The sequence below is a fragment of the Mizuhopecten yessoensis genome, unplaced genomic scaffold (genome assembly GCF_002113885.1).
Source record: "Mizuhopecten yessoensis strain PY_sf001 unplaced genomic scaffold, ASM211388v2 scaffold716357, whole genome shotgun sequence".
Taxonomy (NCBI): domain Eukaryota; kingdom Metazoa; phylum Mollusca; class Bivalvia; order Pectinida; family Pectinidae; genus Mizuhopecten; species Mizuhopecten yessoensis.
Window position 1 is genome coordinate 1,029,393 of NW_018480076.1, and position 24,259 is coordinate 1,053,651.

General features: G+C 43.7%; 2 protein-coding genes across 5 annotated transcripts in view; one reads left to right on the forward strand and one right to left on the reverse strand.

Annotated features, from left to right (window-relative positions):
* The window catches only part of LOC110443674, a 44,396-nt gene extending 24,707 nt beyond the window's left edge, over positions 1–19,689 (forward strand). For all 4 annotated transcript variants that reach the window (XM_021488037.1, XM_021488039.1, XM_021488040.1 and 1 more), the window contains exons 3-9: positions 9,476–9,651; positions 13,579–13,664; positions 14,449–14,544; positions 14,882–15,148; positions 16,985–17,144; positions 17,443–17,572; positions 18,464–19,689. In XM_021488037.1, the coding sequence (XP_021343712.1) occupies positions 9,476–9,651; positions 13,579–13,664; positions 14,449–14,544; positions 14,882–15,148; positions 16,985–17,144; positions 17,443–17,572; positions 18,464–19,681 (2,133 nt within the window). In that variant the 3' untranslated portion in view covers positions 19,682–19,689. The remainder of the gene's footprint in view (positions 1–9,475; positions 9,652–13,578; positions 13,665–14,448; positions 14,545–14,881; positions 15,149–16,984; positions 17,145–17,442; positions 17,573–18,463) is intronic.
* A 46-nt stretch (positions 19,690–19,735) lies between these two features.
* On the reverse strand, positions 19,736–23,169 carry LOC110443675 (histidine-rich protein PFHRP-II-like). The gene is made up of 2 exons (XM_021488041.1): positions 22,920–23,169; positions 19,736–21,069 (listed from the first exon to the last, which is right to left on the reverse strand). Exons 1-2 carry the CDS (start codon positions 22,951–22,953, stop codon positions 20,138–20,140), a joined length of 966 nt encoding a protein of 321 aa, XP_021343716.1. The 5' UTR covers positions 22,954–23,169; the 3' UTR covers positions 19,736–20,137.
* Positions 23,170–24,259: the final 1,090 nt, after the last annotated feature.

Sequence of the window (24,259 nt, forward strand, 5' to 3'; positions counted from 1 at the left end):
AATAATGGCAGTGAACTTTTATTTCTGAGAATAAGTTGCCATATCTTGTAAATCATTCTATGGGAAAATATGAAAATGTTGCCCAGATAAATCTCTTTCAGGGTGTCCAGTTTCACTTCAGTGGTGCAATAATTGGCTTTAGGAACATTAAATAAAAAAAGAGAAAGATGTATGAAATAAGAGTTAATGCAGGCAAATCGTGAATACTTGCCATTCAATGCTGAATATAGCTCATCGAAATTTTTCACAATTTCCAAAATTTTGAACGAAAGAGATGGCTTATAAAGATGTATTTTAAGTTGGTGTAATTAAGTTTATTCATATTTAAATACAATTTAGAATCATGTACATTTGAATCCATTAGGGATCTTGCTGCCTTAAGAACATATGCTATCCAGGCCTGGAATCATAATCCAGAATGGTATGGGATATTTCAGCATACCACAAATTAATTTTTTTCTGGGGTTTTTCCCCCCAAATCTGCTCTGAGGTTGTTATGTATTGATCAAATGTCAAAACTTTAGATATCCCAAATCTTTTTTCCTTAAAGGCAGGATACAGCTTTTTAAGAATGACAGGTATATTGTGCCAGTAAAAAAAGTGCTGACAGGAATTGAGTCAAAGTTTGTGTTAAGACGATCAAGGTATTGGATTATCATTAGTTGGAGAATCTGATAAGTAAGCCTGTTAGTGTAATGGAGCTCAAGTGTTGTAGAAATAATTCACATGCATTTATGTTTTGGATGGCGGTTTAATAGACCTGCCCATGTTTTGAATGAAAATGCTCTTCTATAGAGTTGAGGTTTCTCTTGTGAAACCAATTTCTATTATAAATACTTACCACAGTCATTATAATGCATATTCCAACCTTACTTGGCTCTTTACATACGTAAATAAAGAATTTTTCCCCCCATGGGGAACCCCTGGGAAACCCACCAATCAGACGGCAGTATTCACGCACGTGATTTAAGACACGAAGCCATGCTTCCCACTTCATAATTCCAAAGCCCAAAAAAGTGAGAGCCAAGGAGACAAGGGGAGGCTGGGAGGGAACTCACCTAATGACTGTGGTAAGTATTTATAATAGAAATTGGTTTCACAAGAGAAACCTCAATTCTATTTCAAAATACGTTACCACAGTCATTATAATGCGAATTCGACTTACCGCAGTGGTGTCTCCGTGGAGCGATGAAGGGTTCCAACAATAGGACCCATACCCCCGGAGGAAAAATTCAAAATACCCTTTCCTTTTGTGACACAAAGCCTGATTACGACCAGCGTTCCGGATCACGCGGAGAAGACATAATGAGGCTTATGCAAAAGAAGAGGGAGGACAGACAACGGACTGGGCAGCCACAAGAGGGCCCAAAGAATACAATCCGTCAGACTGTCCCGACAAAGATCGGAGATAGAACTCCGTAAACGTAGAATGACCCCTCCAAACAGCAGCTGTCATGACCTCAGCGTAAGAAGAACCATTAAATAAGGCCCACGAAGTAGCTAAAGCGCGAACCTCATGAGCCCTAACCCCTGACACCCGCAAGGACTGATCCCCTGCCGACTCATACGCAGCTCGAACAGTCTGAACAATCCAGCGTGAGATGGTCGCTGCAGAGATATCAGAGCGACCGGGCTGGAGAGACTGGAACAGCCGAGACGAGTGTCCCGCCCCCCCCTCTGTTCTGGCCAAGTAGTAACGCAAGGCCCGAACTGGGCAGAGCAGGCGATCAGGACAATCCCCATCCAGAGTTGAAGCCAAAGAAGGGATAACCACAAGCCCTGGGGTGAAACCGGGAACCTGGTTCTTAGCTAAAAAGGAGGGATCAGTGGTCACCGAGACCGAAGAATGGCCAGCCGAAAAACGAAGGCAAGAAGAAGATCTGCTGAAAGCATGAATCTCGCTTCTGCGGCGACCGGAAGCAAAGGCTATCAAGAACACAGTCTTGAAAGTAAGAAACTTCCGATCTGTCGACTGGAGGGGCTCGAATGGCGCCCTTAACAAGGAATCTAGCACAAGTGCTAAATTCCACCTAGGGACCAATTGCCGTGAACGAGGCTTCTCAATGTAGAAGCCCCTAATGAGAGCCGACAATGAAGCGTCCGAGCCCACTGACTTGCTACCATAGAAAGCCAGCACACTAGCAATGGCTGAACGATAGCCTGCAATAGTTCCCGGAGACAGACCTTTGTCCCTGAACAGAGACAAAAGAAAGTCAGCTACAACGGGAACAGAGGCAGAGACTGGATCAATCGACCGTCCGACACACCAATCACCGAATGCGGACCATCGAGATTGGTAGACGGCGGAAGACGAAGGTCTAAGTGATCCTGCGATGCGAGTTGCAACTTCTCGAGAAAAGCCCGTCTGAGTGAGCCTTCCCGAGATAGCATCCAACCGTGAAGGTGGAGCCGTTCCGGTCCCGAGTAGAACTGTCGGGACCTCGGTTGAGACAGCAGATCCCACAGGGGTGGGATGCTGCGTGGGAAGTCCACCGACAGCCGAAGCAACAGAGGAAACCAAGGTTGTCGAGGCCAGAGCGGTGCAACCAGCAACACAGTACAAGGGTGTAGAAGGATCTTTTCCAACACCCTGCCCACCAGATTGAAGGGAGGAAACGCATACGCGTACATTCCCGACCAGTCCTGGGATAGAGCATCCACCGCCATGGCCATAGGGTCTGGAACCGGAGACACAAATGTAGGGAGTCGAAAGTTCAGGGCCGTGGCGAACAGATCCACATGGGGTCTGTCCCAAACCAGGCAAAGAGACCGGAACACCGAACGCTTGAGGGTCCATTCGGTGAGAACCGGGCTCCGAGACCGAGACAGAGTGTCGGCCAGAACATTCAGACGACCTGGAAGGTGCCTCACCGTGAGATCGAGACTGATCTCCTGACACAGCAACAGGACCTGGGTGGATAAAGCACACAGAGCCGGGGAACGGGTGCCCCCCTGGCGCTGCAGATAAGCCACCACAGTGGAGTTGTCTGTAGCCAGACAAATGGCCTTGCCCTGCAGGGAGGGTCGAAGACCCCGAAGGGCCAACAGAACAGCACGCATTTCCAGAACATTGATGTGTTCTGAAAGCTGTTCCCCTGACCACACCCCCGCCGACGTCTGACCGGAAAGGTATGCACCCCAACCGGTCATGGACGCGTCGGTGTAAAGGGTCATAGCAGGAGATGCCCGAACCAGAGGAACTCCTGCCAAGACATTGCTCTTGAGAGTCCACCAACGAGCTGATTCCTTCACCGACTCCGGCAGAGGAATGTACACATCCCACTGTCGAGACGCCGGAGACCAAACTGACAGAAGGAACAGCTGGAGCGGACGGATGTGAAGCCGACCCAAGGGAACCACATCCGCCAATGAATTCAGGTAACCGAGGAACCGAAGGAACCATCGGACCTGAATTCGCTCCACACCGACCAGAACGGAGACCAACAGAGAGGCCTTCTCGAACTTGGACACTGGTGGAAGGACAAACCCCAGATCGGTTCTGAACCGATAACCGAGGAAAACAAAATCTTGAGAGGGGAGAACCTCCGACTTCTCCCTGGAAGGGATGAACCCTAGGCGGCACAGAACGCCCAGAACCGACCTCGTGCTCCGGGACAGGATAACTGGATCCACTTGGAGCAACAGGGAGTCGTCGAAGTAGATGTGTGCATCTACCCCGAGACTGTGGAGGTGCCCCACTACTACCTGCAACAACTTGGTGAAAACCAAGGGGGCCGTAGTGAGGCCGAAGGGCATAGCGCGAAACTGGTAAACCTTCTGCTCGAAAGTGAACCTGAGGAACTTCCTGGCCGACCTCCTGACCGGGATGTGAAAGTAAGCATCCTTCAGATCGATGGACGTAGCCCACATCCCTGGACGCACTGACGCAATGATGCGCCGTGGCGTTTCCATCTGGAAGTGCGGGGAATCGACATACGTGTTGAACGTACTGAGGTCGATAATAGGCCTCCAGGCACCGGACTTCTTCTTCACGAGGAAGACCCGGGAGTAAAACCCTGGAGACCACTGGTCCCGTGAAAGTTCTTCGATCGCGCCCTTCGCGATCATGGCTTGAACCTCTGACCTGAGAGCCTCCACCTTTCCCGGATCGGAAGGAGAAGGGAAAAAGATAGGCTCTCGCGCCAGAGGTGGATCCCGAAGAAGCGGGATGCAGAGACCCTTGGACACAACCCCTAGGGCCCAACTGTCTGAAGTGATTTCTTTCCACTGAGGAACGAAATGGGACAGCCGACCGCCTACTGGCAAGTCCGGAAGGGGCCAATCTAGCCCTTCCCAAACCACCTCGGCGGAGCCTCCCGCGCCCAAGGACGTGGGAGCGGCCACAGACAGTGGACAAGGAGTTTGCAAGGGCAAGGAAGAGTCAGGAACCCTTCCTACCTCTGGAAACTTTGCCTTTGCCTCGACCCCTATGGGAACCCCTACCGCGGAAGGAAGATTTCCGACGTTCTGCCGGAGCGGAAGTCGGAGGGGCAGACTGCTGCTGAAAAGCAGTCGTCTTTGCCCTCTTCCTCCTACGCCTGGAGGAGCCAGAAGCCTGCCTCTTCCTGCTAGCGCCCTTGCCTGCGGAATTGTGGCGTGCATCCTCAGATGCAAACGGGTCCAACCTCATCTCAGATTGCACTGAGGGAAGGACCCCGCCAAACAAATCCTCGCCAGTCAAGGGAGCCTCCAAAAGGGTAGCCCGATAGGAATCGCCGACTGGCAGTCCAGAAAGGACCGACAACCGGCGGGCAACAACAAGGTGTGACATGGCAGCCGACAGTAAGGCCATCGCATCAAGATGTGCCTTGCAAATTGCCTGGCTGAGGCGCTCCATCAGTCCAACCTTGCTGGGGAGCTGCTCCACCGACTTGCAGCTCGCAGCCAGCAACGCAGAAGTAAACCAGTCTGCGTAGGACAGAACATGGAGAGCCAGCCTAAGGAGACGCTCCAACTTAGAGTGCTCCCTAGGCCCCATCACAACCTGGTCAACACAGCGTCCCGGCCACTTATCCAGATCCCTCTCAAGGGAAACAGAATTAGGGGCCAAGACTGGGTCGTGGATGCGGTACGTATCTGCAGCTAAATCTGCGATGTCCGCAACCACGACCTGTAAAGCCGAGAGGGAAAAAGGCTTGCGAGCCTTGCTCACCTTCTGCTTTAATAAAGCGTTGACCTGAGCGAGGGACGAAGCCACGCCTCGTCCCTCCGCAAGAGACCTAGCAGAGGCCGAGGAGGCAGATGCTAGGGGAGGCAACATGCTCTGAAGGAGCGAAGTGCGCTCCGGGACGGCCGAATCCGTGGAAGGGCGTGGGCAAACCCCGTCCCCCAGAAGCTTCATAACTTCTGCACGTAAAGTGCGAAATGAAGCCGAAACCTCTGGAGGCACCGGATCAGCATCTCGGGGCCGGGATTGGGACACATCAGAAGGGCCTTCTGAGTCCAACCCAGACGAATCCAACGACTCTAAATCAGAGTCAGTAAACTCGCCGACTCTATCCTCATCCCGAGTCTCCGTAAAATTGGAGCAACCAGGAGAGCCCCGAAGAACGTCCCTCTCATCACTAGGAGAGGCACCCGCCGAATCCACCTCCATCAACGTCGCCCTCCGGGGAGGGGTGCGAGGAGGGGAAAGAGAACGTGACCTACCCGAGGGAACTATCGGGGCAATCGATAGTCCCTGAGGAACAGCAGGAGCAGGACCACAAGACCCTGGAACCTGCTGTAAGGTAGGAGTTGACACCGGACAGCGGAAGTTACTGGTAGACTCAAATTCCAAAATAGGAGCTCGAGCCAACGCAGCACGACCAGCCGCCCTAGCATCACGCGGTCTCTGCCTGACTGAACCGGCAGCAGAAGCTGGCCGGGAGCGCGAACGCTTGCGCGAACGGCTCGGTGGCGGATGGAGGGGGGGCCCCATCGCCGCAGGCAAGAAGGCGGGGGGGGCATATCCAGGCTGGAAACCCATACCACCCTGGGGTGGAGGGGGAGCGGCTGGAAAAGCCCCCTGCTGGGAGAAACCCCAAGACTGCCCATAGGCGGTCGGTGGTTGGGGCGGAGCATAAAAAGGAGCCTGTTGACCCCAATGAGCTCCATTCCCACCCTGCAAATAGGTGGGATAAACCAGGGAGGACCCTGGAACAGAGCCACCAACCTGATGCCCGAAACCGGAGGCAGGACCGGTTTGGGGGGGCGGGGTAGGGAACCTAGGGCCACCTACACACCCGCCGCCATAAGCCACACCTGGCTGACCTGACCAACTCCACCCAGACTGACCTACAGCAGGGCCAAAACCTGTAGGGCCAGTAAAACAAGCCCCACCAGGGGAGCAGCGTGCACCGGCAAAACCAAACGCAGCTGCGCTGGCACCTACCATAGGAAAACCTGGGGAGGAGGCACAAGGGATAGAGCTGGAAGCATAGGTTTTTACACCAGTGCTCACACCACCGTAAAATCCAGCCGAGGCTAGCGAGGCCGAAGCATCACTAACCACCGGACCGGGCAGCAAATGCTGCACAGTGGTGGACGGCGTGCTAGACGCCATCACCACGCCAGGGGCTACATCAGGGATGCAAGGAACCCCGGGAGCAGACAAAACTGCCGGGGGCCGGTCTCCGACAACACCAACACCCTCAGGAGTGGAGCGGACCGGCAGGAGGCCACCAACAGAAGCATCCGCTGACACAACATGGCTGGCCTGTTTAATATTCCCAAGGGAATGTTGGGCCACCTGCCCTCCCACCACAAATTGGGAGAGAAGGCCGCCCCCCTGTCCCCTAGTCACCGTGGTGACCGGGACAGAGCCCAAACCCTCACCCACGTCGACCGACAAAACGGAAGGCGGGGTGAGAGAAAGGTGCGGGTCCAAAGAAACAAATTGTTTCCCAGCGGCCCCGGTACGGGTCGAAACCGCCGACACGAACCCCAGGGAAGACTCGACAGAGGTCGGAATTCCGCTGGTGCTCTCCGAGGGCTTAGGCCTAGCTTTAGCCCTCGCCCCACCCCTACCGCCCCTCCTACCCGACTTACCTGCACGCCCTCGCGGGCGGGGAGAACCACCGGTAGGAGTCGGCTGCCAGGCACGGCAAATTTCACACGGCTGCTCCAGAGAGCAAGACCGACAGCCAGGACAGTAAGGGTGGGGGTCGGAAGCCTCAAAAAAATGACCCCCAGGACAGCGCCTTTGAGAAGGAGGAGTCTCCATCTCAACGTAAACAAACCGTCAAAAACGCGAACACGTGGCCGGAGCCTGGTCGCAAAACGGCGCAAAACAAAGCAAAAAGCTTAATTAAAACAAAATAAAGTTAACTAGTTATAAAGGATACGTAAATGTATGGGTACAAACAACGCCTGTTGTAGTTGGAACCCGTAGACACCAAAACACGTCCGTAAACACGGCCGGCTGAAGGAATTATGAAGTGGGAAGCATGGCTTCGTGTCTTAAATCACGTGCGTGAATACTGCCGTCTGATTGGTGGGTTTCCCAGGGGTTCCCCATGGGGGGAAAAATTCTTTATTTACGTATGTAAAGAGCCAAGTAAGGTTGGAATATGCATTATAATGACTGTGGTAACGTATTTTGAAATAGAAAGTAATTACATAATAATTTGGGACCAAGTCTCTACAACACTAATCAGCTTAAGGCATTGTTTATTATTTATGTCTTCACATTGCATATTTGATGAAATATTGAACCTTGTAAGCGAAAAACTGTGTTTTAGTGAGCAGTAATTCATTCTGATGTGATAACGTGAAGACAAGAGAAAACAATACATCAGTTTTGCACAAAAATATCATTTTTCAAATTGATTCAACAGCTCTGTAAGCTAACATGGTTTCCACATGGCCGCGATAGAACTTACTCTTGATGCTTCTAGGACCAGAAAAGTTTATAGAATTTTGTAAACAATTTCCAAAACCATTAAAGCAATAAAGAACGCTGTACTTTCTTCCTTAGACTGAAATTAAAGCCTGCTTTAATTGAATTTATTATAGGAGAGATAAGTAGTCTTGTATAACGAGGGGTGTTCAGGAATCAGCATTTGAAAAATAGCGGAACAAATTGATTTTGATTGAATTTGTCTCTGAAGAGGTTTAACTGGATTTAATAAGAGGATTTTTTTTTTATTTCTGTGTAGTAAATCAATCAGAACATACAAAAGGTTAGGTTTCTCTCTGTTACTGTTTTGATAAGGATATTCAGGGTTGACTATAGGGATTTCTGCGGCTTAATTTATTACCAAAGAAGTAAATACAACAAGTACAGCCAGGATAATGTAAGTCCATTACGGCTAGAGCAACAGACCACCAATCACCATAGCCGAAACGTCTTAAACACTGCATCAATTGCTTTAGAAGTCAAACAAATATTTTAATTTGTCACAGGTGTGTGATTCTTAATAATTTACAGATATTTAACCTTAATCATGGAACTCAACTTTTGTGTGAAAGTCGATGATCTTCTGTATGAAAGTCGTTGATCTTCTGTATGAAAGTCGTTGATCTTCTGTATGGAACAAAAGTGTGAATGAAGATATTTTGTTCCTTCTCCTTTATGTATTAGGGTGTTGTTTTCATTTGCCTGAGAATAATTTGTGATGGCGTAAGTGGAGGCATCAATACACTTGTATTGGTCCGTCACCCATATATAAATACCTAGGGTAATCAAAACAGGCAAGAAATCTCAACATAACTCAAGGGTCGTAAGGCATCGGGACGATTTTGTGCAATGGACAAATTTTCACATTAAACAGGTAATATTGGAATGATTTGATCCCAAAACATAATTTGTGTTTGATATCTTTAAAAGTGGTCATGTAACGCTATCTTGATGGTCATTATTTCCTTGTGATTCATGCAATGAAGTTTGTGTCGTATAGTTGGGTCCCTGTGTGGCGCCGTGAAACACATGTTTAAGAGGCTTCTCAAGGTGATAGATCTGCCTGGCTGGTTTGATAGCATATTTTGTATGTGACTTTTCATCAATAGAATATGTTTAATATTTACAGGGAAATCTTGTTCTGCCTTTGTGAACAAGTTTGTCTGTGTATCAGGTTTGCCACTGTTAAACATCAAATGCCTTTCGTATTATTACAAAAACTTTATGGGACAAAGAGGTATATTTCACAAGTCTTCCCCGTCTATACACTGCTTTATTATAGGGAGAGGTGTATTACAATATCGGAGGTGGCATTAAAAGATTATCAATATGCCATAATTTAATCTTAGGTACAGAATTACAATTTAGTGAACATCTACATGGACTTGTATCTTCAAGATAAGCACAATATTGGAAATATTTTTCATTACTTGCTGTATTTTTATTACTCCAGGAAATGAATGTGCGAAGGTATTAACATATTGACGCATGTGTTTTATTATGTTTCAATTTTATTGCAGTGTTTTACACATGTGTTGAACAGATGTTATTTGAATTTTATGTTTCAATAAATATTCTTTTAACTTGTTTTTACAGAAACGCCCCCTTGGGGAACTTGAGAGCAGATTGAGGTACACCCCTGCTCAGCCTGTGTTGTCGTGTCGTACTGTGGATATTGATGTGAGCGGGACACGGACGTACCGTTCACGGTCCACCACAGATATCATCACAGAGCAGCACAAACTCATTCACAACCTCTACACAAGGCCCAGGTCAGTACATCATAGTCTTTAGGACAATAGATTTATCGTTTGAAATTTTGGCTAAAATAAATTATATTACTCACAAAGTTGATAACATGCAAATTCCCAATATATAGAGGATATTTAATGGTGTCTTCAGTAATAACAAATATATTTCACGAGTGTGGCTAATATTTTGATTAATGCATTAAAAAAGGGCGGGAATCAGAAGCGTAATTATTAGCGCCATATTCTAATGACGTCACGCTTGACAACTAGGCTGTGCGCCATTTTGAGTGGCATTCTCAACGCAATTTCAAAGTTTTCTGCTATTTTCAGGTATGATTGCTTATAAAAATGCCATTACTGGTATAAATATGTAAATACTTAAGTCTGTGTACCAAACATTTACCATAACAACCACTTATTTTACCGTCGCTTCATGTGAATCTGTGACATAATATCGTTGCCTTTGAATGCAGCGAATAGAAGATACCGGTATGATTGGTCAATACTAAAAAGTGATATTTTCACACTGTGAAAATATCACTTTTGATATTTGTCACAGTGTGAAAGATGTCAATTTTATCAATTGATAGAATCCGATATTTCACTGGCAAAAATGTAATAAATGTATTTCTTATCATGAAATCTGTAAAAAAAACTTTTCTATTTGTACCAAGATTTCTTTTCCAGTACATAGGAATAACCAGGTCACACATATAATCCAGACTTGTTAAATTATAATTTCCTACCATGCAATAAAGAATCAAAATTGCTTGAGATACACATGTCAAATCTATACTTGATGACAAAGTTAAGTCAACGACTCATCTTACATTTGGTCAGACTTACATGCATGTACATAAGGCTATACTGAACACAGTGTAAATACAAACAGAATATTCATACAAAGACTATTAATAGAGAGAAACGGAAGGGTTGGGAATTGACAGAGAATGAAGAAGAGATGAAGAAAATAAAATGAAGGGTTGGTGATGAAAAGAGAATGAAGGGCCAGTGATGGAATGAGAATGAAGGGTTGGTGATGGAGAGAGAATGAAGGGTTGGTGATGTAGAGAGAATGATATGTTGGTGATGGAGAGAGAAGTATGGGTTGGTGATGGAGAGAGAATGAAGGGTTGGTAATGGAGAGAGAATGAAGGGTTGGTGATGGAGAGAGAATGATATGTTGGTGATGGAGAGAGAATGAAGGGTTGGTGATGGAGATAGAATGAAGGGTTGGTAATGGAGAGAGAATGAAGGGTTGGTGATGGAGAGAGAATTATGGGTTGGTGATGGAGAGAGAATTATGGGTTGGTAATGGAGAGAGAATTATGGGTCACTGGTGGAGAGAGAATGAAGGGTTGGTGATGGAGAGAGAATTATGGGTTAGTAATGGAGAGAGAATTATGGGTTGGCGATGGAGAGAGAATTATGGGTTGGTGATGGAGAGAGAATTATGGGTTGGTAATGGAGAGAGAATTATGGGTCGGTGGTGGAGAGAGAATGAAGGGTTGGTGATGGAGAGAGAATTATGGGTTAGTAATGGAGAGAGAATTATGGGTTGGCGATGGAGAGAGAATTATGGGTTGGTGATGGAGAGAGAATTATGGGTTGGCGATGGAGAGAGAATGAAGGGTTGGTGATTGAGAGAGAATGAAGGGTTGGTGATGGTGATGGAGAGAGAATGAAGGGTTGGTGATGGAGAGAGAATGAAGGGGGGAGAGAGAATTATGGGTTGGTAATGGAGAGAGAATTATGGGTTGGTGATGGAGAGAGAATTATGGGTTGGTAATGGAGAGAGAATTATGGGTCGGTGGTGGAGAGAGAATGAAGGGTTGGTGATGGAGAGAGAATTATGGGTTGGTGATGGAGAGAGAATGATGGGTCGGTGATGGAGAAAGAGTTATGGGTTGGTGATGGAGAGAGAATTATGGGTTGGTGATGGAGAGAGAATGTTGGGTCGGTGATGGAGAGAGAATGATGGGTCGGTGATGGAGAAAGAGTTATGGCTTGGTGATGGAGAGAGAATTATGGGTTGGTGATGGAGGGAGAATTATGGGTTGGTGATGGAGAGAGAATTATGGGTTAGTGATGGAGAGAGAATTATGGGTTGGTGATGGAGGGAGAATTATGGGTTGGTGATGGAGAGAGAATTATGGGTTGGTGTTGGAGAGAGAATTATGGGTTGGTGATGGAGAGAGAATGTTGGGTCGGTGATGGAGAGAGAATGATGGGTCGGTGATGGAGAGAGAATTACGGGTTGGTGATGGAGAGAGAATGAAGGGTTGGTGATATGGAGAGAGAATTATGGGTTGGTGATGGAGAGAGAATGAAGTGTTGGTGATGGAGAGAGAATTATGGGTTGGTGATGGAGAGAGAATTATGGGTTAGTGATGGAGAGAGAATTATGGGTTGGTGATGGAGGGAGAATTATGGGTTGGTGATGGAGAGAGAATTATGGGTTGGTGATGGAGGGAGAATTATGGGTTGGTGATGGAGAGAGAATTATGGGTTAGTGATGGAGAGAGAATTATGGGTTGGTGATGGAGCGAGAATTATGGGTTGGTGATGGAGAGAGAATTATGGGTTAGTGATGGAGAGAGAATTATGGGTTGGTGATGGAGGGAGAATTATGGGTTGGTGATGGAGAGAGAATTATGGGTTAGTGATGGAGAGAGAATTATGGGTTGGTGATGGAGCGAGAATTATGGGTTGGTGATGGAGAGAGAATTATGGGTTGGGGATGGAGAGAGAATGAAGGGTTGGTGATGGAGAGAGAATTATGGGTTGGTGATGGAGCGAGAATTATGGGTTGGTGATGGAGAGAGAATTATGGGTTGGTGATGGAGCGAGAATTATGGGTTGGTGATGGAGAGAGAATTATGGGTTGGCGATGGAGAGAGAATGAAGGGTTGGTGATTGAGAGAGAATGAAGGGTTGGTGATGGTGATGGAGAGAGAATGAAGGGTTGGTGATGGAAAGAGAATGAAGGGTTGGTGATGGAGAGAGAATGATGGGTCGGTGATGGAGAAAGAGTTATGGCTTGGTGATGGAGAGAGAATTATGGGTTGGTGATGGAGCGAGAATTATGGGTTGGTGATGGAGAGAGAATTATGGGTTGGTAATGGAGAGAGAATTATGGGTTGGCAATGGAGAGAGAATTATGGGTTGGTGATGGAGAGAGAATTATGGGTTAGTGATGGAGAGAGAATTATGGGTTGGTGATGGAGGGAGAATTATGGGTTGGTGATGGAGAGAGAATTATGGGTTGGTGATGGAGGGAGAATTATGGGTTGGTGATGGAGAGAGAATTATGGGTTGGCGATGGAGAGAGAATGAAGGGTTGGTGATTGAGAGAGAATGAAGGGTTGGTGATGGTGATGGAGAGAGAATGAAGGGTTGGTGATGGGGAGAGAATTATGGGTTGGTGATGGAGAGAGAATGTTGGGTCGGTGATGGAGAGAGAATGATGGGTCGGTGATGGAGAGAGAATTACGGGTTGGTGATGGAGAGAGAATGAAGGGTTGGTGATGGGGAGAGAATTATGGGTTGGTGATGGAGAGAGAATGATGGGTCGGTGATGGAGAGAGAATGATGGGTCGGTGATGGAGAAAGAGTTATGGGTCGGTGATGGAGAGAATGATGGGTCGGTGATGGAGAGAGAATTATGGGTTGGTGATGGAGAGAGAATGACTGGTTGGTGATGGAGAGAGAATGAAGGGTTGGTGATGGAGAGAGAATGAAGGGTTGGTGACAAGGAATAAAGAGTTGGTGTTGGAGAAAGAAAGAATTGTAGGTGATGGACAGAAAATGAATGGTTGTTAAGATGAGAGAGAGTAAATGGTATTGCTGTTGAGATCATTAGGTTAAAGTTCATGTTTCAGGTGAGACTAAATCACTTATATCTGACACATTTTCTAAATCATGATCGTTGATGGTTTGTGATTACAGTAGGAATATAACCTCAGCCCCTAACAGGAGGAATGGAACCCCCTCGAGGACGGAGGACGACTTTGCCCAGAGACAGAGGATAAACAGTGAGTAGTCTCATTCTGTCACAGCTACAATTATACAAAAACTTAGTGATCACACAATTGTAACATTTGTAGGATGTGACATTTTAAAACTTCAAGTTTCAATTATAAAAAATATAAATTGTATACTAGTATTCAGTAGTGGTGACATGGGACACCGGTTTCCTCTGGTTACTTGGTATTTCTAAACTTCCTTCGTACCTGACGGTTAAGTGTACATTTGTATTATGCAATTATCATGATTGCTGTTGGTCTATATGTATAGTTTCTGTGTTGCCTCAAAATAGAAGTAGGTTACTCTGAAAATTTGAGAAATAAGAATAACTTTACAGGTACTATAATCACTTCAATATATAAGGGGGCCGCGGTGGCCAAGTGGTTAAGGCGTCTGACATTCTGCTACCACTAGCCCTCCACCACTGGGTCGCTGTTTCGAGACCTATGTGGGGCAGTTGCCAGGAACTGGCCGTAGGTCATTGGTTTTTCTTCAGGAACTCTGAAATTTGAGCTATTGGAATTAATTTAGAAATCAGAAAAGAGGTAAAATACTTTTCTGTATATTGTATTTTCATCCTGAAATAAGGGGATCACACACTTTTTTGGGCTATTATTAGATATAGGTTCGTATTAGGATTAATATGGTAACTGAGCAAAATGAAAAAATAATGTTATCTAACTCAAATTGTGAAAATTTATAATGTTCACAAAATCATTAAATGACTTGATACCTCTTATGTGGATTTTGGACTGCAAACATTTCCATTTGATTTATTTTCTCTTCTTGAAGTTGAAGTACACGGTCGACCTTTGACCTCACAGTCTCAATCTACGTTACAACACACAAACCGAGCCCATTCTTCAACACGTCGGCCCAAAACAACTGGTGAGTTCTGGTGTTTGCCATACCAGTCAAGATTTTTTATTGATGTCTACATAAATAACATTTATTAACTGTTATATAATCTTTATTGACAAGTTTTGATAAGATAAGAACCTTGTTTCTGACTAAGGCTCATTTACTGTGAAATGTTTCTTTTTTTACTTGACATCACCTGCTGTTTTTGCCTATATAAAGTGAGTGACAAGTTGCCACCTTCACTTGTAAAATACAGGTAATTTATTTTCAGTATTATGCATCCTCAGCACTAATCAGTCTCAGATATAATGTTACCTGCACTTAACGCTTTTCAGATATTTGACTACCTTTTCACATTTTTCAGGAAATCTTAAAAAAGTCTCATTTCTGTCACAAGACTTGAGTATTAATCGAAACACAAATGCTGAATATTTGGAGACCAGCCGTGAACACAAGAAATTGACGGAGAAAATCCATGAGCATTGGGACCCTGGGAGTCACGACTTAAACACAGGTACATTTGTACGAGGACAGCAGAAGGCAGACGCTCCACCGAGTCTCGAGGCTGGCTGGCTCACGTTTGGGGGCGTCAACAGTGAGGAGACATCTGGTGTCATAGATGCCTTTGCTCGTAAGTGATTGTGTTTTCCTTCCATTCCTTATTGTTATATAGAACAGTGGTGAATTGATCTTGGAGCTAAACCTTATACAGTACATTGTCTAAACCAGACCATGTACAATCCAGAATTTTGTCTAAACCATCAAAAGGAACTTGATTGAAACAATGACAAAACATAACCAATAGACTGTACAAGTGTCTGCAAATCGGCCAAATGTGGCCCCAGTGGTGTCAGGTTTAGACCGAGTGCACTGTAATAGTCATCATAATGTTGTGGTCCTTACTTTCTGAGAAATGCTTAAATGTTTTTGGCATTAGTATAAGTTGCAGGCATAATTGTATATGCATGTATTTCAAAACCACCAAATTAAATTGCAAGTCCTTGAACCAGGATTATGGAAATCAATTTAGAAATGTCATACTTGTAAGCCTCTCTTGATGAGTATTATTGTAATTCTTTGTCCTGTCATTTTTATTTGATTTTCCTGACCATAATTCTGTATTTGATGAATTATTGAACCTAAAAAAAATACATATTTATGGATATATGTGTCATATCCCCCATTTTTAAGTCCTGTTAATGTCACACTCTACTGATTACAGAACTAAGAGATGATGAGGAGTAGAACAATATATATAGAGAAGATGTGTGTGATCCTGTTAATGTCTCACTCTACTGATTACAGAACTAAGAGATGATGAGGAGTAGAACAATATATAGAGAGAATGTGTGTGTGATCCTGTTAATGTCTCACTGTACTGATCACAGAACTAAGAGATGATGAGGAGTAGAACAATATATATAGAGAAGTTGTGTGTGATCCTGTTAATGTCTCACTGTACTGATTACAGAACTAAGAGATGATGAGGAGTAGAACAATATATATAGAGAAGTTGTGTGTGATCCTGTTAATGTCTCACTCTACTGATTACAGAACTAAGAGATGATGAGGAGTAGAACAATATATATAGAGAAGTTGTGTGTGATCCTGTTAATGTCTCACTCTACTGATTACAGAACTAAGAGATGATGAGGAGTAGAACAATATATATAGAGAAGTTGTGTGTGATCCTGTTAATGTCTCACTCTACTGATTACAGAACTAAGAGATGATGAGGAGTAGAACAATATATATAGAGAAGTTGTGTGTGATCCTGTTAATGTCTCACTCTACTGATTACAGAACTAAGAGATGATGAGGAGTAGAACAATATATATAGAGAAGTTGTGTGTGATCCTGTTAATGTCTCACTCTACTGATTACAGAACTAAGAGATGATGAGGAGTAGAACAATATATATAGAGAAGTTGTGTGTGATCCTGTTAATGTCTCACTCTACTGATTACAGAACTAAGAGATGATGAGGAGTAGAACAATATATATAGAGAAGTTGTGTGTGATCCTGTTAATGTCTCACTCTACTGATTACAGAACTAAGAGATGATGAGGAGTAGAACAATATATATAGAGAAGTTGTGTGTGATCCTGTTAATGTCTCACTCTACTGATTACAGAACTAAGAGATGATGAGGAGTAGAACAATATATATAGAGAAGTTGTGTGTGATCCTGTTAATGTCTCACTCTACTGATTACAGAACTAAGAGATGATGAGGAGTAGAACAATATATATAGAGAAGTTGTGTGTGATCCTGTTAATGTCTCACTCTACTGATTACAGAACTAAGAGATGATGAGGAGTAGAACAATATATATAGAGAAGTTGTGTGTGATCCTGTTAATGTCTCACTCTACTGATTACAGAACTAAGAGATGATGAGGAGTAGAACAATATATATAGAGAAGTTGTGTGTGATCCTGTTAATGTCTCACTCTACTGGTTACAGAACTAAGAGATGATGAGGAGTACTATAACATTGAGGGAAGAGTTGGAAGTCGAGTTGCCCAGCAGCTACAGAAAGGAGACAAAATTCGTGTGGGCATCAATGGGCGCATTCAGTCTGACGATTTGAAGGTGAAACGCCAGGACAGCTGTCTTAGCAGAGAGTAAGTAGTCAGTCAATCATCCATTGTAATTGTCAGCATTGCAAAGAAAAGTAAAAACAATGGAAAATGAAATACAGGTTTTTAATCTATAAGCTTAAAGAAAAATGAGTTCATCTGGCATTCAACTTAACACATTTTCAAAATTGATTGTTTCTTTTTTTCTAAAAACTTGCTTAGGAACCACTGGCTGATTGGGTATGACGCTGTATATTTGATCATGTCAAAACATTCGTTCATCAGATCTATACAGCTATAGGTGCTGTGGCAAGATTTTACCATTAGTTTATGATGTTGACAGGTCGACAGAATTTGAAAGAGCTGATAAAGAAAACATGGAAAAGACAGTTATCCCCCTTTGTTGGGAGGATGAACTGACATCATCAAAAGTGATCTCCCCCAGGGAACAGAGAGACGATGGTCCGAAACCTGTAAGTGACATTGTGTCAGTGTGTAGGACTGAAGTAAACTTACTAGATCAATTATTATTCATTCCATTCTTTTGATATACAAACTACCATTTAGTGATATTGTAACAAAAAATTATCAATCCAAATTTATTTTTGCATATTTTCGACTTGTCAGCAGTAAGCAGATTTTGACCCATTAATACCATTATTCAGAAAACCACCAACAAAACATTCAGGCTTCGCATACTCCCCCAAATAGATTATAGTTGTCTGAAAATCTGCAAAGGCTACTTTTGTAGATATGAACTTTTTGGGGTTTTCCATAGATTTCAGCATAGTTTGAGGATATAGCTAGATAACTTCATGTGTGCAGAATGTACTGACAATGAAACAGCATGTATCCAACCCCCAGGGTTTTGGTGTTGGGTAGTTGTTGTAATGTGATGACAATGACCATGGTAAACATAATAACATAAGGGAGATAACTCACTTGACAAATGTTGTAAAATTGAACAATTAACCAGTTGCCAGTTTCCAGTTCGGATTCTTTTCAAGTAATCAGTACTAGTTTGACAACTTATCAATGGTCATATATTGCACAGGCCTGTCTGGTGATACTGTAAAAGGGGAAATTTTCTCGCATTTGGAAATGTTCGCATTGTGACTGATATCTTTAAACAGATTGTGGTGAGCAAATTTTCGCATTAGCAGTGGTTCTGAAATCTTTATGTTCTCAATATATATAATCTATAAATATATATTTGGGTGTGGATAGTTTCACGCTAATTTACTCAACACGAAAACACAAGCATTTCAACACCGCGAAAACTTCCCCTTTTACAGTATTTAGCAGTGACTTACACATTACATTGCTGCACAGCTATAAATAATACTTTTGATAATGTTTTGTAGGTGATGAGTGAAACTCACCCAGTATTTTTCACACATGAGAAAGACGAGTTGAGGCGTCCTAATCTGACCAAGAAATCGACAAAACAAAACCAACCAAAGCCGCCAGAGGGATTTAAAATCAAGCACAGGAAGAAATCCAGGCAAAGTCTTGATGGTCAAGAGGATGAAAAGATCATGGTGATAACAATTGACCAGAAGTCATCACAGGAGGAGACCAAGCTACAGGGGCTGTCAGTTGACGACGTGCTCCAGAAAAAGTTCAATGGTAACAAGGCCCCCACTGACAGTGTCAGTGACATGGACATCAGTACACTACAGGACAGTCCGAGGACTTGTGCTCGCACCCCTTCTGGGGACATGTCAAGGAATACTGCCAAAAATAATGAATCTGATTCTGTTATAAGTGTGGAACCTCTAAGGATCACCACACCGAAGTCTAAACCGGTATCACCTCCCTATGTCTCAAAGAACACACCATCAGATTTAATCGTTGGACCGTCGTCGGGAATTATAGCAGGACGAGAAAAGTCTGCCTCCTCCACCAGCAGGTCAAGTCGTGTCGGGAGTGAACGGGGCAGTGCCAAGTACCACAGTAGGCCGACCCCGCCAAAACCTCTCCACACCTACAACACACCGTCCTCTTTTAATTTGTATGGCACACGAGGGGAGACAGAGTTCATTCAGATCACATCGCAGATTCGTAACCCGAACCCCCCACCCCCAGCTCCTCATTCCAGCCCACTAAAGGAATCGTATCTAGCTCAGTCCTACACTGATGAGGCCATACGACAAGTAGGACAACAAAATATACCTGTACCTGAGGAAATCCACCAGCCAGCACCTGCACCCTCCCCAGATATCCCTGATATCAGTCCCCCTAAACAGGAGGAGGAAGTGGAGCCACCTCCCCCGTCCCCACAACCTGACTTGCGTACTATCAGTCCGGGGAGCACAGGTCTAGCCATAAGCATTCCTACGGCTGAGGAATTTTCTGATCGGGATGTGGATTCCACCATTAATTCTCCCTGGACTAGCCAGCGAGATAATGTTATCAGTATGGAGAATGGCACTCGTGGCACCTCCAAACGGGAGGCTGCCTACAGAGACTCGCAGATTGATCAGATTACCTCCCTTTTGAAGGGAGCAATTGTTGTACCCACTGACAAGGATAGTTCATATGTTGTTGAAAAATCAGTTAAATTTCAGGAAGGTAGCTAACAATCTCAGTTTGTAATTAAATGTTTGTAAGTCAATATTTTTGTAAACTTATCATAACCTTAGGTTAAGGACAGTATCACTTTTAATTTGCTTGAAAGGATTAATTTGAAGTTTCACCTATTTTTCAAGAACTATCTAGATTAAAATAATTTGTTTATACAGTGACTTTCTGCAGAAAATATATCTTTGTAACACATGGTTTATTGAGTGACAGGATGGTTTTTACTTAGTTTGTATACGTTAGTCTTAATGACTACAGTACATCACAGTGTATCTAGTCTGATATGAGTTTTTGTTTCATACTTGTGTCATTTTTACAGAATGGTTGTATCAATCATGAAAATCCCCTTTATGTGCGAGTGGATTATAGTGTGGTCAGAGTTATCTCCCATCAGTGGACAGGTGTGCATGGTTATCATACTTACTGTACAGTGGACAGTGTGCATGGTTATCATACTAACTGTACAGTGGACAGAGTGCATAGTTAGTATACTTACTGTACAGTGGACAGTGTGCATGGTAAGCATACTTACTGAACAGTGGACAGAGTGCATGGTTAGCATACTTACTGAACAGCGGACAGTGTGCATGGTAAGCATACTTACTGAACAGTGGACAGAGGGCATGGTTAGCATACTTACTGAACAGTGGACAGTGTGCATGGGAAGCATACTTACTAAACAGTGGACAGAGTGCATGGTAAGCATACTTACTGAAAAGTGAGCAGTGTGCATGGTTAGCATACTTACTGAACAGTGGACAGTGTGCATGGTAAGCATAATTACTGAACAGTGGACAGAGGGCATGGTTAGCATACTTACTGAACAGCGGACAGTGTGCATGGTAAGCATACTTACTGTACAGTGGACGTGCATGGTAAGCATACTTACTGAACAGTGAACAATGTGCATGGTAAGCATAATTACTGAACAGTGGACAGAGTGCATGGTTAGAATACTTACAGAACAGTGGACAGTGCATGGTTAGCATACTAACTGTACAGTGGACAGAGTGCATGGTTAGCATACTTACTGAACAGTGGACAGAGTGCATGGTTAGCATAATTACTGAACAGTGAACAGTGTGCATGGTAAGCATACTAACTGTACAGTGGACAGAGTGCATGGTTAGCATACTTACTGTACAGTGGACAGTGTACATGGTAAGCATACTTACTGAGCAGTGGACAGAGTGCATGGTTAGCATACTTACTGTACAGTGGACAGTGTACATGGTAAGCATACTTACTGTACAGTGGACAGTGTACGTGGTAAGCATACTTACTGAACAGTGGATAGTGTACATGGTAAGCATACTTACTGAACAGTGGATGGTGTACATGGTAAGCATACTTACTGAACAGTGGACAGAGTGCATGGTTAGCATACTTACTGTACAGTGGACAGTGTACATGGTAAGCATACTTACTGAACAGTGGATAGTGTACATGGTAAGCATACTTACTGAACAGTGGACAGAGTGCATGGTAAGCATACTTACTGAACAGTGGATAGTGTACATGGTAAGCATACTTACTGAACAGTGGAAAGAGTGCATGGTAAGCATACTTCCTGAACAGTGGACAGTGTGCATGGTAAGCATACTTACTGAACAGTGGACAGTGTGCATAGTAAGCATACTTACTTAACAGTGGACAGTGTGCATGGTAAGCAAACTTACTGAACAGTGGACAGTGTGCATGGTAAGCATACTTACTGTACATTGGACAGTGTACATGGTAAGCATACTTACTGCACAGTGGACAGTGTGCATGGTAAGAATACTTACTGTACAGTGGACATGGAAAGCATATTTACTGAACAGTGAACAGTGTACAGAGTGCATGGTAAGCATACGTACTGTACAGTGGACAGTGTACATGGTACGCAGACTTACTGAACAGTGGACATAGTGCATGGTTAGAATACTTACTGAACAGTGAACAGTGTGCATGGGAAGCATACTTACTGAACAGAGGACAGAGTGCATCGTTAGCATACTTACTGAACAGTGGTCCCAGTGCATGGTAAGCATACTTACTTACTGTACAGTGGACAGAGTAAATGGTAAGCATACTTACTGAGCAGTGGACAGCGTACATGGTTAGCATACTTACTGGACGGGGGACAGTGTGCATAGTAAGCATACTTCCTTAACAGTGGACAGTGTGCATCGTAAGCAAACTTACTGAACAGAGGACAGTGCGCATGGTAAGCATACTTACTATACAGTGGACGGTGTGCATGGTAAGCATACTTCCTTAACAGTGGACAGTGTGCATGGTTATCATACTTACTGAACAGTGGACCTTGTGCATGATTAGCATACTAAGACAGTGTGCATGGTAAGCATCCTTACTGCACAGTGGACAGTGTGCATGGTAGGCATACTTACTAAACAGTGGACAGAGTGCATGGTAATCATACTTCCTGAACAGTGGACAGTGTGCATGGTTAACATACTTACTGAACAGTGGACTGTGTGCATGGTTAGCATACTTACTGTCCAGTGGACAGTGGTCATGGTAAGCATACTTACTGAGCCGTGGACAGAGTGCATGGTTAGCATGATTACTGAACAGTGGACAGAGAGCATGGTTAGCATACTTACTGAACCGTGGACAGTGTGCATGGTAAGCCTACCCCCCCCCCAGTGGACATTGTGCCTCCTTAGCATACTAACTGCACTGGACGAACCTTTATGATTGATTTGAAGAGTCTGTTGTTAACAGTGGACAGCGTGCATGGTAAGCATAATTACTGAACAGAGGACAGAGTGCATCGTTAGCATACTTACTGAACAGAGGACAGTGTGCCTGGTAAGCATACTTACTGAACAGGGGACAGTGTGCATGGTTAGCATCCTTACTGAACAGTGGACAGTGGGCATGGTAAGCATACTTACTGCACAGTGGACAGTGTGCATGGTAGGCATACTTACTAAACAGTGGACAGAGTGCATGTTTAGCATACTTACTGTACAGTGGATAGAGTACATGGTAAGCATACTTACTGTACATTGGACAGTGTACATGGTAAGCATACTTGCTGAACAGTGGACAGTTTGCTTAGTAAGCATACTTCCTTAACAGTGGACAGTGTGCATGGAAAGCAAACTTACTGAACAGTGGCCAGTGTGCATGGTAAGCATACTTGCTGAACAGTGGACAGAGTGCATGGTTAGAATACTTACTGAACAGTGAACAGTGAACAGTGGACAGAGTGCATGATAAGCATACTTACTGAACAGTGGACAGTGTGCATGGTAAGCATACTTACTTAACAGTGGACAGTGTGCATGGTAAGCATACTTACTGTACAGTGGACATGGTAAGCATACTTACTGAACAGTGAACAGTGTGCATGGTAAGCATAATTACTGACCAGTGGCCAGAGTGCATGGTTAGCATACTTACTGAACATTGGACAGTGTGCATAGTAAGCATACTTACTTACCAGTGGACAGAGTGCATGGTAAGCATACTTACTGTACAGCGGACATGGTAAGCATACTTACTGAACAGTGAACAGTGTACAGAGTGCATGGTAAGCATACTTACTGTACAGCGGACATGGTAAGCATACTTACTGAACAGTGGATAGTGTGCATAGTAAGCATACTTACTTAACAGTGGACAGTGTGCATGGTAAGCATACTTACTGAACAGTGGACATTGTGCATGATTAGCATACTAACTGCACTGGACGAACCTTTATGATTGATTTGAAGAGTCTGTTGTTATATTTTGAAGAATTTCAACATTACTAGTTCACATTAAGTCATAAATATTGCCATATACTATTTATTGTAAAGACATATGTACTAATATTTTTTATAAATTATATACTCTTATATTGGGTATTGACATATTTTTTGTCATTATCAAAAGATATGAACGTCAAAATCACATTAAAAAGTATTTCTCTAGAGTTTCAGTTAAAAACTGGCTAATCATATTTCATGTATAAATTCATGTCTGTTGTATTTGATATATATCACTTTATACAATTATTTTGTAAGTAATATTTGAGATAAAAGGGTAAATTAGATGAACAGCGAGATAAAGCTTTGATCATTTTGTGTAATTACAATGTTCTCAGATTATTTTTGGGAAGCCATACGTATTATAGTATTGTATGCAGAGTGCCTTAGTATTTCTGTATGTTTTATGTATAATTGATAGTTTTAGTGTAACAATGCCGTGTTAAGTACAGTGTATCTAAAAGGTCTGTTAACATCGTTACTGCCTGGAACACATTTTACAGATGTGAAGTACCTACAGGTTATTAAATGATATCGTTATAGAGTTTGTCACAGTATCAAATGTGAAATCTGTGTTGGATGTATCAGTTTGTGAATATTTTCATCATTTCACTTTAATGCTTATGGATATATGCTACTTTAATACTTTGTTCATGAATTGAGCTTTGGACTTAGTTATAATGAATCACTCACAGATATGAAAAATTCGCAATCATTATTAACTCTGGTAACCCGTAATTATTCAATAATGTGTTGCCCCTTTCACGTTTCCAGTTCAACCATTTCGACCAGCTGGACCTGAAATAAAACAGCAGG

Bases quoted from the DNA above. Each gene is read 5' to 3' on its own strand.
- LOC110443675 (XM_021488041.1), bottom strand. From the start codon at position 22,953: ATGCTTACCATGCACACTGTCCACTGTTCAGTAA. The intron at 21,070-22,919 runs GTATGCTTATCA...ACTGTACAGTAA, and splicing joins CACTGTCCACTGTTCAGTAA to GTATGCTAACCATGCACTCT.